Genomic DNA, 12,668 nt, shown 5'->3' with positions numbered 1-12,668 from the left:
AAAACGGTGATCAGTTTCTTTGCATGTAGTTTAGCATGTAAAAACGATGAGATTCAAGCATGAGCTACATTTACAGCAGTGTGTAGGGTATGGACACTACATGCCCAGCTAGGATGTGTATAAAAAGCAGTATACGGTGAGGCACAGCTTAATAGAGTAGAGCATAGCGCCCTCCACGTCTGAACCCTAGGGAGTGTAGATCGCTCTCTACATGCCCAAACAGCACCTCCCGTGTCTACGCTGCTGTTTTTAACAGCATAGTGTCCTGCAATTTCTCCCCTGCTGGAGTCTTTCTCCACCACAGTGAAAGACTCTAGGAACAGAGAGAGGTTGCCGGAGCCTTCCCCCTGCGCCTTCCCCCGCCGGAGCCTTTCACTGCCGCACGTAGCTACACATTCCCTACATGCTACTGCAAGTATAGACATGCATAGTCATGAGCAGATCTCTAGGAATAAAAAAACATTTTAACTGGATACTCTTTCTTTATTTTTTTTTGTACACAGCTCCAAAATAGCTTTTCAGATTCAGGCTGTGAATAATCATGGAAGGTCAGTATTATCTTGTGTTTCATATGGGAAATCAGTAATTTTAATGCTAGTCAGCAACACAAAACACATTAGAGAAGACATTATGATCTTTAAGTTTGTTATAGCAAATGAGGGCAACCATTAAATGCCTTAGCATTTGTATACGGAGGCAATTTAATAGCTTGTTATCCTTCTGTGTGTATTTATATTTTTATGGAATCTTAGTAGCACTTTAAAAATGAAACAGCTGGGTAGAGCATCTTTATTATCTCTGTTAATATATAGGAGCAGCAGGCGCACATTAAGAGTTTTCATTTAAAAATAAATTTGTTTGAAGTAAGTTTTTTCTTCTCTAACTTATGGCATCTTACATTTTGCCTCATTGTCTAAAACCAAATTTTACCTGATTGACTAAAATGCCCTAGAGGGATAGAACACTACTTTCAAGTAGAAATAGTTATTTTGGATGGGTATTGTAAACTCATTTAAATGATCTAGACTTTAAATATTGAAATATTATTCTATTTTAGAATTATTCCATTGGATAATGAGGATAGCCTCTACTTAGTTAAAACCGTAAGTAGAACTATTCTGTGTTGTGCAGTAACGTCCAATGATGGGTATTTCTAAATGTTGTTGTAATCTCTACGATGGTGAACTACTATATATAAATATAAAGATCCCTTTATTAAAAAATCACTTAAGATCTCAAAAGATGCAGTAAGGGATTAGATACTTATTTTTGTAAGATTTTTGAGTTCAGTAAACAGCGACAAATCTCTGCTGTCTTTGGTAGATGGCTTTTGGATGCAAGAACTGGTTATCTCCTGATGTGGTTTGGGAGCTTGGCCCAATAGATAGGGCAGGGAAATTGGGCTTAGGAGACCTGAATTTGATTCCTTTGGCTGAACTAGAGTTCTTATCCTTGCTGTACTTGTGTGGCCTTGAACAAGACATTTAACTTTTGTTTTAATTTCCCAATATGTAAATAGGGATGATACTTATCTCTTTGAAGAGCTTTAAGGTCTATGCATGAAACTTGTTTCATTAGTGCTAAGTATTTAAATGCTGAAAGACTCTTTTATAACAAGAATCAATGGCTGGAAATTAAAGCCAGATTAATGAAAATTAGAAATAAGGCACACATTTTTAACAGTGATGGTTACTGACCATTGAATAAATGACCAAGGGAAGTAGTGGATTCTTCATTTTAGTGTCTTCAGATCTAGAAAGACATCCCGTCTTGAAGATATACTTTAGCCAAACACAAGCTTTAAAAAGCTTCATTAGAGGTAACTGGGGTGAAATTTAATGGTCTGTGTTATACAATGGTCATAGTACATGATCCAGTGGTCTCTTCTGGCTTTAAAATCTGCATATCAGTGTTTCCCAGAGTGAGGCTTTTTTTTGGCATTGGAGATGAAAGAAAATTGGGCATGATTCCTGCACTCTCCACCCTCCACTAAAAAAGGAAGACACTGGGGAGTAAGTGCAAAAAAGGGTAGACTTTTAAAACCTGAATGCAAACAAATGAAGGGGGGGGAGGGGAAGATAAGAAGGAAAGTAGAACAAACAAGTGAATAGGGTTGGAAGAAAACAAAAAAGTAGAAAGGTGTGGGTTAAGGTACAAGGGAACCTAGGTCTAATACACAAATCCTTAAAAAGGTTGGAAATTACTTAGCATGAATCTGGCTTTTAAAAAAAACAAACAAATATTTTTGACATTTAGGACCATCTTTGGGTGAGAGCCTTTGCAGTAATTTATTTCTTCTTCAGTCTCTGCACGTTTACTCTTGTGGGATTGCACATCCTGGTGGTGAGCTAGTTAGTTGTGAGAATGTGCGATCCACAAGCATGAATGCACAGACACAACTGGGAAGTAACCTCTGTCTTGGTGACCTAAGTATTAAAGAACAGTAACAACCAAGATTTTCAAAAGATGCAGTAGTAACACTGAAGTCCAGATTCCTTACTTAATGTGGACATATGGCAACCGTGGCAACTTAAATCTTGGATCTGTTTTTTCTCTCTCTCTTCCTGCAAAACTGAAAATTCAGCCATAGTGTGTACAGTTATGTATGAACTGCTTGCCCTGCACGGCTGGCTGTCTTGAGCTACTCCCCCTCTCTGCTTGTTTCCCTGGGCAGTGGGTTGGAGCGGGCCTGGAGAGCTTTCCTGGAGAAACCTGGGGAATTTGAGAGAGCAGCCATGAAGCTCTGGCTTCAGAATTAAAGTATTTACGTAGCAGAAGTTCCACAGTTCAGATCCTGTGAACCTTATACTCCAACCTAGTTCACAGTTGTGGTGCTCATCTTATTTTAAAGAATTCCCAAACAAAAACTCTGTTAGTGTATAGTTAAGGATTTAAGTACCTTTTGAAACCACACAAGCTTAAAAATCACTCAAGAAACCCAAATGCTAAAAAATATTGAAATCACAAGCTAAGGTAACATAAACAGTTATGCTTTTTATAGATACATGCATAAACTGTAGACTTATTTGTGTTTGTTCTATACCTAAGGTATAGAAGTTTTAACTTCATTATTTTTCTTGGGTTTAAGTTCATTATTATACAGTTTGATATGCGACTGTTATAACACTAGAAAAAAACAGCTTCCTGTAGAATCAGTTTAGTATTTTATCATGTGATTAATGTGGCTGCTCTTTAATTGATGTCCTTGTTTATCTCTTGGTCCTAAAGTCTCTTAGCTGTCAGCTTTTATGCCTCCATTTTTCCATATCTGCATAAATAGAGTCGATGCATTGAGGCTTGGTATAATATTTTATGGGATGAGACATTTCATTGTTCCTCCTTTGTAAGTGTTGTATTTGATAAACAGGGTAGTAGAGTTAAGTTTGATCTAAAGAGATGTTTTCTCTTGAGCAATAATCTCACTAAAATGTTCCAATAAAAAAAAATGCGAACTCTGAACAGTTCTTGTTCATTTCCACTGTAATCTAACATAGTTTTTATGTTAGTACTGGTTAGTTTATACTTGAGATTAAGAATTAGGTAGTATATTTAGGAGTGAGGAGATTACATTTTCAGAGTGAAGCTGATTCAGACACAATTCAGTTTTGAGCTGTGAGATTTGAGAGATTATGATTTGAGGTAACACATTCTAGTTACATTAGTTAAAATCCCTGGGTTCTCCATTTCTCTTTGTGTGTGCAAGTATATCATCTCAAGCAGCTAAAATTTGAAGTCTGTCTTTTTGATTCTAACAACATTTTAGATAAAAATTGAAAAATTATAAAAGGATCTCCTACTTCTCCTCCCTACCCCCTCCCCATTTGCTACAGGCGGCTATGACAATATATGACATTCCAGATTTACTAGGAGGAAGGGGATGCTTGGGATCTGTTGTCTTCTCAGAATCATTTCTGGCATCACAAATATTTATAAAGGAAAAAGGTAACTGTTTCAAGCTCTTGAATGCACACTACTATCTCTTAATGTTGTTTTTATCAATTCATAATATAATTAAATGGAGTAGTAAAGTAACTTCTTGTATGTTATCACTGCTATTTTGAAGATTTTAGTAAGTAAGGACCTAACTAGAATTTTAATTTGCTAGTAGTCTAAGGAATCCAGTTAATTTTAAGGGAGAAGATTGCATTCATTTTTTCTCTGCAGCTAATCTAAGGGTCCTGTTTGTTTCCGCTATCAGCTTCATAGGATTGCTAGACAAAAGAATCTCATGCATAATTGCCTTCTCAGCTTTTCAGTCTTATTGATCTTGTGTTATAAAAAACGACAGATAGAAGCACCTGATTTACCTTCCTAGTGTGATGGACCTTGAGCAACAAGATCCTCCACAAGAGGACCTTGCGCAGGATCCCTTAGTCCCGGGGGAATCTTCCTCATCCTCACCCGATAAGGCAGTGGCGGGGACTACGGTTTTGGGCCCTCCTCCTATGGACCTCCGTGCCCACCAGGAACTGCTCTGCAGAGTGGCGCGCAATATGGACCTCCAGGTACAGGAGGTGGTGGAGGTAGAGGACCCTGTGGTAGACATTCTGTCCGTGGAGGCACAGTCCAGAAGTGCCCTCCCTGTCATACGAACCATACAGGCCAATGCCAAGACAATCTGGCAATCACCAGCCTTTATTCCACCTATGGCCAAGGAGGTGGAAAGGAAGTACTTTGTCCCTTCAAAGGACTACGAGTACCTCTATATGCACCCCGAACTGTGCTCCCTTGTCGTGGCTTTGGTCAACGAGAAGGAGCGGCACGGTCAGCAGGCCTCGGCACCTAAATCAAAGGACGCTAGACGCCTAGACTTGTTTGGGCGCAAGGTGTACTCGGCCGGAGGCTTGCAGCTCAGGGTGGCCAACCAGCAGGCACTCCTGACCCAATATGACTATAATTCATGGCACTCTATGGAGAAATTCAAGGAGTCTGAAGGACTCGAGAATTATCATGCGCTCTTTGGAAACGCATACCCCAGTAACACAGAGAAGGCCCTTCAGACCACAACCTCAGAGGCCATACCTTCCCCCTCAGCCAAGACAGGACTTGTTTAGAAGACGAGGCCGAGGTGGTAAAAGGAACCAAACTGGACACCAAGCCAGCCAAGGCCAGGGCCTTCCCAAGCCATCAGCAGGGCCTAAGCAGAACTTCTGAAGGTGCACCCGAGGATGGAGCACCAGTCTCCATTCAGGATCTCTCCCAGCCTTTCCAAAGTAGTCTATCCCATTTCCTCCATGCATGGTCCTACATAACATCAGACCGTTGGGTCCTATGCATGGTGGGAAGGGGATACTCCATCCAATTTGCCCTCCCCCCCAATCCTCCTTCCCCGTCCCTCTTCAGGGACCCTTCTCACGAGCACCTCCTTCTACAGGAGGTCCAATCACTCCTGGCTTTGGGAGCGATAGAGGAGGTTCCGGGAGAGTCAAGGAGCAAAGGCTTTTATTCCCGTTACTGCCTAATCCCCAACGCCAAAGGTGGGCTTCGGCCCATCCTGGATCTACGTGGACTCAACAAATTTATGGTAAAGTTGAAGTTCTGCATGGCCTCATTAGGGACCATTATTCCTTCCCTAGATCCTGGAGACTGGTACGCCGCCCTCGACATGAAGGATGCGTACTTCACATAGCGATCTACCCAGCACAGAGATGCTTCCTTGGCTTTGTGGTCAATGAACAGCACTTTCAATTCACTGTCCTTCCTTTTGGCCTATCCACGGCCCCCAGGGTGTTTACCAAATGCATGGCTGTGGTGGCTGCCTCCCTTCATCGACAACGGGTCCAAGTGTTCCCATATCTCGACGACTGGCTTATTCGGGGTCGCTCCAGGGATCAGGTTCAGTCTCATGTTCAGCTCACCACGAACATGTTCTATCGGCTGGGCTTCCGGCTCCATGTCGTGAAATCCACTCTGTTACCAATGCAGAGGATAGAATTCATAGGAGCAGTATTAGACTCAGGCCTGGCCCGGGCAGTTCTGCTGGAAGCACGCTTCCAATCCCTGGTGAGCATCGTCCACAGCGTGCAAAGCTTCCCGACCTTGACCGTGAAAACATGCCTATGCCTCCTGGGACATTTGTGATCAGGCACGCCAGGCTGCAACTACGTCCACTCCAAGCCTGGCTATCAACAGTATACTGCCCACGTCGGGACAACTTGAGCAAGGTGATTACCATCCTGCCAAGGGTATTAGCCTCTCTAGGCTGGTGGCTGGACCCCAGATCAATGTGCGAAGGGGTGCCATTTTATGCCCTGCAGCCCTCAGTGTCCCTAGTCACAGATGTGTCATCCGTGGGATGGGGAGCCCACCTTGGGAACCTCTGTACACAGGGGCTATGGTCGGCAGAAGAGTTATCCCTGCACATCAACGTACAGGAACTCAGAGCAGTGCGCCTGGCGTGTCAAGCATTCCGAGAGTGCATTCAGGGCCGTTGTGTTGCAGTCCTCACAGACAACACTATGGCCATGTTTTACATCAACAAGCAAGGGGGAGCCCGGTCGTCCCCCCTCTGTCAGGAGGCCACTCATCTGTGGGAATTCTGCATAGCCCACTTGATCCATCTGGTGGCGTCGTTTCTCCCAGGGGTCCACAACACCTTAGCGGACCACCTCAGCAGATCATTCCAGGCTCACGAGTGGTCGGTTTGCCCGGACGTCATCCCCTCTATCTTCCTGAAGTGGGGCTTTCCTCAATAGACCTATTCGTCTCTCACGAGAATCGGAAATGCTAGATGTTCTGCTCTCTCCAAGTGGACTCTCCAGGTTCCCTGTCGGACACCTTCCTAATTCAGTGGAAAGAACACCTGTGCTGCGCCTTTCCTCCATTCTCGCTAGTCCACAGGGTCCTAATCAAGCTGTGCAGGGACAGAGCCCATCTGATTCTGGTCGCCCTGGCGTGGCCCAGACAGCCCTGTATATCACTCTCATAGAGCTGTCGGTGGACACCCCGATTCCACTCCCGCTGTGGCCAGACCTGATCACTCAGGATCACGGTTGACTCTGTCATCCTGACCTGCAATCTCTCCACCTCACAGTGTGTATGCTGCATGGCTAAATCAGTCTGAGCTGTGCTGTTCTCACTCAGTCCAGCAGATCCTTTTGGGTAGCAGGAAGCCCTCTACCTCCACATACTTAGCCAAGTGGAAGCGGTTTCCTGCTGGTGTGCCCGGAATCATACGACCCACCCTACAGGTGTCAGTACCTATCATCTTGGACTACCTCCTGTCTTTAAAGCAGCAGGGGTTGGCAATATCGTCCATCAGGGTGCACCTGGCAGCTATTTCGGCTTTCCACCCGGGCGAAAACGGGCATTTGGTCTTCTCCAATCCCATGGTCAGCAGGTTTCTCAAAGGGTTGGCGTGCCTGTTCCCATGAATTCGACAACCGGTCCCTACGTGGGATCGTAACCTGATCCTATCCAGATTCATGGGTGCCCCATTGGAACCGATGGCCACCTACTCGCTCCTGTACCTTTCCTAGAAGTCAGCCTTCCTCATAGCTATCACCTCGGCGAGGCATATGTCTGAGCTCAGGGCACTCACATCGGAACCACTGTATACGGTGTTCCACAAGGACAAGGTACAGCTGCAACCCCACCTGGCCTTCCTCCCTAAGGTGGTGTCTGCCTTCCATGTCACCCAGGGCATATTCCTCCCTGCCTTCTACCCGAGGCTTCACACCTCTCGACGGGAGCAACAGCTGCACTCCCTAGACGTTCGCAGGGCCCTGGCCTTCTACGTTGAGTGAACGAAACCCTTCAGGAAAACATCACAGCTGTTCGTAGCGGTGGCAGAGCAGATGAGGGGCTTCCAGTCTCCTCCCAACGCATCTCGTCTTGTATCACATCATGCATCTGTGCGTGCTGTTACTTGGCTGGTGTCCCATCTACGCACCTTACCACCCACTCCACGCGGGCTCAGGCTTCATCCTCTGCTTTCCTGGCACATGTGCCCATTCAGGAGATATGTAGGGCAGCGACTTGGTCATACCCCTTCGCCACCCACTATGCGATAGTGCAGCAGTCCAGAGGTGATGCTGCATTTGGTTCAGTGGTCCTTCACTCCGCGACATCTCACTCCGACCCCACCGCCTAGATAAGGCTTGGGAGTCACCTAATTGGAATTGTTATGAGCAAGCACTCAAAGAAGAAAAGATGTTACTCACCTTTGTAACTGTTGTTCTTCGAGATACGTTGTTCATATCCTGCCCTCCTTCCCCTCTGCCAGCAAGAAGGAACTGAGGGGGCGCTGGGTCGGCCAGGGCGCATATCCGGCGCCATAAAGGCACCACTACAGGGGGCTCTTCAGCCGACCCACCGAGTGTTGCTAGGGTAAAAATCTTCCGACGATCGTGCACGCGGCGCGCGCACACCTAATTGGAATGGACATGAGCAACACATCTCAAAGAACAACAGTTACAAAGGTGAGTAACTGTCTTTTCTAACCAAGTGTATCATCTTATTTTGCCATGTGAGGAGGGTTTTGTCTGATTCTTGTGGATTGCTAACTGTTTAAAAAAAAAAATCAACCCCCCCACCCTAATACCAATATTATGTATGCAGAAGTATTCTGTTTAATCTTGGTCAGGACTGTTTTTCCCCGAAGCTGAACTCCATTTTTTCTTACTTTCCCAGCTCCACAAGAGGAGAAAGGGGGAAAATGTAAAACATGTTTAGCCAAGGCAGTAGTGGGAATCAGAGGGAGAAAATAAATAGCTGAAGGGTTGAGGGGCTTTGGCAAAAAGGGAGAGGCAAATAGGAATCCTAGAGAGGAATGAGGACTGATAATCAATGTGTTCTGCAGTATTTCTGAGGGATGGGTGATTGTACTGAATAGGCTGGGAACCCTGTCATGTAAGGAACATCAGTCATTTAGAGAATCAGTATTTTATAAGTAAACTAATAGCAACTTGAAATCGTCATTGCTGCTAGTGGAGACTAATCGGAAAATAGGATGGTTTGATAAGCTATGTAAATAGTTCAGAAGGAATAATCTATTTTATTTTTTACATTTGCTTTCCTACAGATGGCAGTATTAATACAGAAACCAGCTACATCATTCTTACTGCAGCTATCCCAAGATATGTTTCTTGGCTGGTTAGTATAGTGCAACTTAAGTATTTCATACCCTGTAAGTTTTGTAAATGCATTCCACTAGAATAAAAAATAGGTAAATATAAAAGTAGAAAGTGTGTGTGAATACTCTAACTCCATTTATTGGTAAGTAACACTCCTTTTAAAGAATCTGAAAATGGCTTATGCTTGAAGATATTTAGTCATTCTATCAATCTTAAATGTAAAAGTAAGTAACTGCTATATGGTTTATCCAAGCTGACAGGTCTGATTTTTGAGAAGTGAAATAATTGTTGGGCATTTTATAGCACTTGGATAGCTGACGTGACTTCTTGTCAGTGTAGAACTGCTTCTACAGAATTGGAGGTCTGAGGCCAGATCCTCAGTTCGTGTAGCTCCTGTGAAGTCAGTGGAGCTATGCTGATTTACATCAGCTGAGGATCTGATCCCTGGGGAAGAGTCTACTAAAAATTATCTGAGGGTGGAGTCTCCTTTCTCCAGCCACTTTGGCCTTTAGAGGCTGCTTTAACTGGAGCAGTCCTTTGGATGTCAGTTATGCCATGGGCTGTTTTGGCCCCCACAGCCATGCAGAACTGGAAAGGTGCAGAGGTGGCTTAAAGCACAGAATCTGGTCCCCCACCTTTGAATATCATTAGTCACCCAGTGCTGTCACTAAATCTGTATAAAGGGCATTTGTTTCCCATGAATGTTGAGCAGCATTTTTATTATTAAAGCAAGTTTAAAATCAGATCATTAATCCACTGTGAATATAAATGGAAAATGCAATTTGATTTTGCCTGCAGGTAGAAGATAATGAAGTGAAACTGTCTGAAAAGGCACAGCAAATAGTGAAGGTATGTAATGATATAGTGCTAAAACTAACTGCTAATCCAAGGTAAACTTATTTAGTCAAAACATAAAGGTAATGTTTTCAAGATCTGATAATCACAAATAACTAGGGCTGTCAAGCAATACAAAAAATTAATCTCAATTAATTGCACTGTTAATAATAGAATACCGTTTATTTAAATATTTTTGGATGTTTTCTACATTTTCAAATATATTGATTTCAATTACAGCACAGAATACAAAGTGTACAATGCTAACTTTATATTTATTTTTTATTACAAGTGTTTGCACTGTAAAAAGACACAAGAAATAGTATTTTTCAATTCAGCTAATACAAGTAGTGTAATGCAATCTCTTTATCATGAAAGTTGAACTTGCAAATATAGAACTATGTACAAAATACTGCATTCAAAAGTAAAACAACGTACAATTTTAGAGCTTGCAAGTCCACTCAGTCCTACTTCTTGTTCAACCAATTGCTCAGACAAACGTTTGTAAGTTGCACTTCCAGGAGAAAAAGATTGTACTACAGTACTTGTATGAGGTGAATTGAAAAATACTATTTCTTCTGCTTCATTTTTACACTGCAAATATTTGTAATCAAAATATACACTTTTATTTCAGTTACAAAACAGAATATGATATATATGAAAATGTAGAAAAAATCCAAAATATTTAATAAATTTCAGTTGGTAGTCTCTTGTTTAACAGTGCGATTAAAACTGCGATTTATTGACAGCCCTACAAATAACATATACTCCTATAATGGACTATGCATAATGCATTTTTTTATTCGTCTTTCTGTATATAAGGAAGTTTGTTCTTTTTCTTCTCCTTCTCTCCCCCCCCCCCCCCTTCAAACTGCATTGTACAAAAATAACAGTTTACAACAGTGAATATCAGGGCTTTGGAGCTATGCTCCGGCTCCGTTCCAGCTCCAGGCAAAAACCTGCAGCTCCACTGCTCTGGAGCTGCTCCGGGCGCCGCTCCAAAGCCCTGGTGAATGACAGAAACTCAGTTTTAGGTTTTCTTTACTGCAAACAAGCAGCTAAAAACTAACATCAAAAAGAGTTCTATTAATCAGTCGTCTTTGGAATCTTGGTTTTAAATAATGTTACCCCCTGAGTTCAGTTATCAAAAATATGTATTGAAAAGATCAATATTACTATACATATATTTTTTAATTTATAGCAGGCTATATGCCTAAAATAAATAACTATATATAGAGGAAGTAATGAAAAAGATTGTATAGCATCTGGAAATATCTAAAAAATCTTGAGTTTTTCCATCTGTGGTTTTAATTTTGTAGTTGCCATAACCTTTCAATATAAGTATATTTTTGTGATTTATGTTCCTAGTAAACTGTATAACATACTTTTAGTTCAGTAGACTGATAATATAAAAACTAAAAGCCCATGTTCTGTGAATGTGAAAAATAATTTAATAGGTTTTACTTTACAAACCAGTGAGGGAAGGGAGCACTTTTTAAAATGATACTCCAGATCTTTGTTGTGCCATTAAAAGCCACCTTATCTTCGGATATGCAAAGATTAGGTGCAATACTTACAAAGTTAATCAGAAAGGGTCTAATGCACTGATCTAGCTTTTCTCAATTTAAACCTTTACCATTTACTTGTTTTTGCTGTATCTGTTATTTCTGTAATTCAGTCCTTTAATGGTCTGACAAGAACTCTAAAAGTATTTATAAATTAGGTTTTAAATATTTTTATTAAAAGTACTTATTTTTATTCAGAACTGTATTTACAGAACAGAATTTGGTTTTATATATTGCATTTTTTGTAATCCAGGTACTTAAACAACAAATAGTAATCTAGTGACTGTGTAGACAAATGGAGTAGCTATTTTGCATTCAGCAGTAGCTGTCTCATAAGTTTGAATGCCAGCAACTGTTTAATGAAAGAGAAAATATTGGCCACAAAACTAGACATCTTCTATAGCTGAATACTATCTTTTAACTTGCATTTGTAGAGTCACCAGAGAAGTGCAAAAGGGACTTCTCTTTTTTGAGGGATGGTATATTTTAATGCAAACCCATCCTCTTACTGCATAATGTAAATCTAGTATGTAAAACGGGATAAAACTTGGTCAGGTTCAGAATGAATAGTCACCATCACCAATACAGTCTATAATGTTACAGTAAAACATTTTGCTTTCTTTTTAGGAAGATGAATCCTTCCTAGGCACTTTCCTCACAGGAGGTGATGGAGCATATATTTATTCTAGCAGTTCACAGGCCATGCCTGAGGAAGGTGAGTTTTTTGTTTTCTTTTGTAAGTGTTAAAGAACAGTTTATCATTCTAAGGGCATGTCTACACTTACCTCCGGAGCAATCGATCCAGCGGGGGTCGATTTATCTCATCTAGCGAACTAGGCTTTTCCTTGGGTTGACAAGCTACGCATGAGGCAGATTTTATATACGTGTGTGTGTGTGTATGTATGTATGTGTGTGTGTGTGTGTATATATATATATATATAAATACTTATGCTTGGCTTTAAACTCCAAGTCTTCTGCTTCCTTGTTCCTACTGAAACTTTTGCTTCTCTGGAGCTTCTGTCCCTCATCCTAACCCTTCCCCAGTGTAATCCTTACTGCTTTGAAGAAACTTTGGCTGCTGCATTTCCATTGAAACCACAGAGAAATCTTTTATGTTCCTGGTCTCTCTCTGCTCCAGCTAAAAACATCCCTTCTTGGTATCACATGTGATTCTTGCCATCTGTCACTGAAGAAA

General features: G+C 41.9%; 1 protein-coding gene across 4 annotated transcripts in view; it reads left to right on the top strand.

Moving 5' to 3' along the window:
- DNAAF9 (dynein axonemal assembly factor 9) overlaps nucleotides 1-12,668 on the top strand; it is a 127,419-nt gene that overhangs the window by 63,544 nt on the left and 51,207 nt on the right. For all 4 annotated transcript variants that reach the window (XM_045018739.1, XM_045018736.1, XM_045018735.1 and 1 more), the window contains 6 exons: nucleotides 504-548; nucleotides 1,058-1,103; nucleotides 3,831-3,942; nucleotides 9,023-9,093; nucleotides 9,873-9,923; nucleotides 12,101-12,188. In XM_045018739.1, the coding sequence (XP_044874674.1) occupies nucleotides 504-548; nucleotides 1,058-1,103; nucleotides 3,831-3,942; nucleotides 9,023-9,093; nucleotides 9,873-9,923; nucleotides 12,101-12,188 (413 nt within the window). The remainder of the gene's footprint in view (nucleotides 1-503; nucleotides 549-1,057; nucleotides 1,104-3,830; nucleotides 3,943-9,022; nucleotides 9,094-9,872; nucleotides 9,924-12,100; nucleotides 12,189-12,668) is intronic.

This window comes from Mauremys mutica, chromosome 5 (assembly GCF_020497125.1).
Source record: "Mauremys mutica isolate MM-2020 ecotype Southern chromosome 5, ASM2049712v1, whole genome shotgun sequence".
Classification (NCBI taxonomy): Eukaryota; Metazoa; Chordata; order Testudines; family Geoemydidae; genus Mauremys; species Mauremys mutica.
The sequence above is the reverse complement of the archived record's forward strand: the minus strand, read 5'-3'. Positions and strand labels throughout refer to the sequence as shown.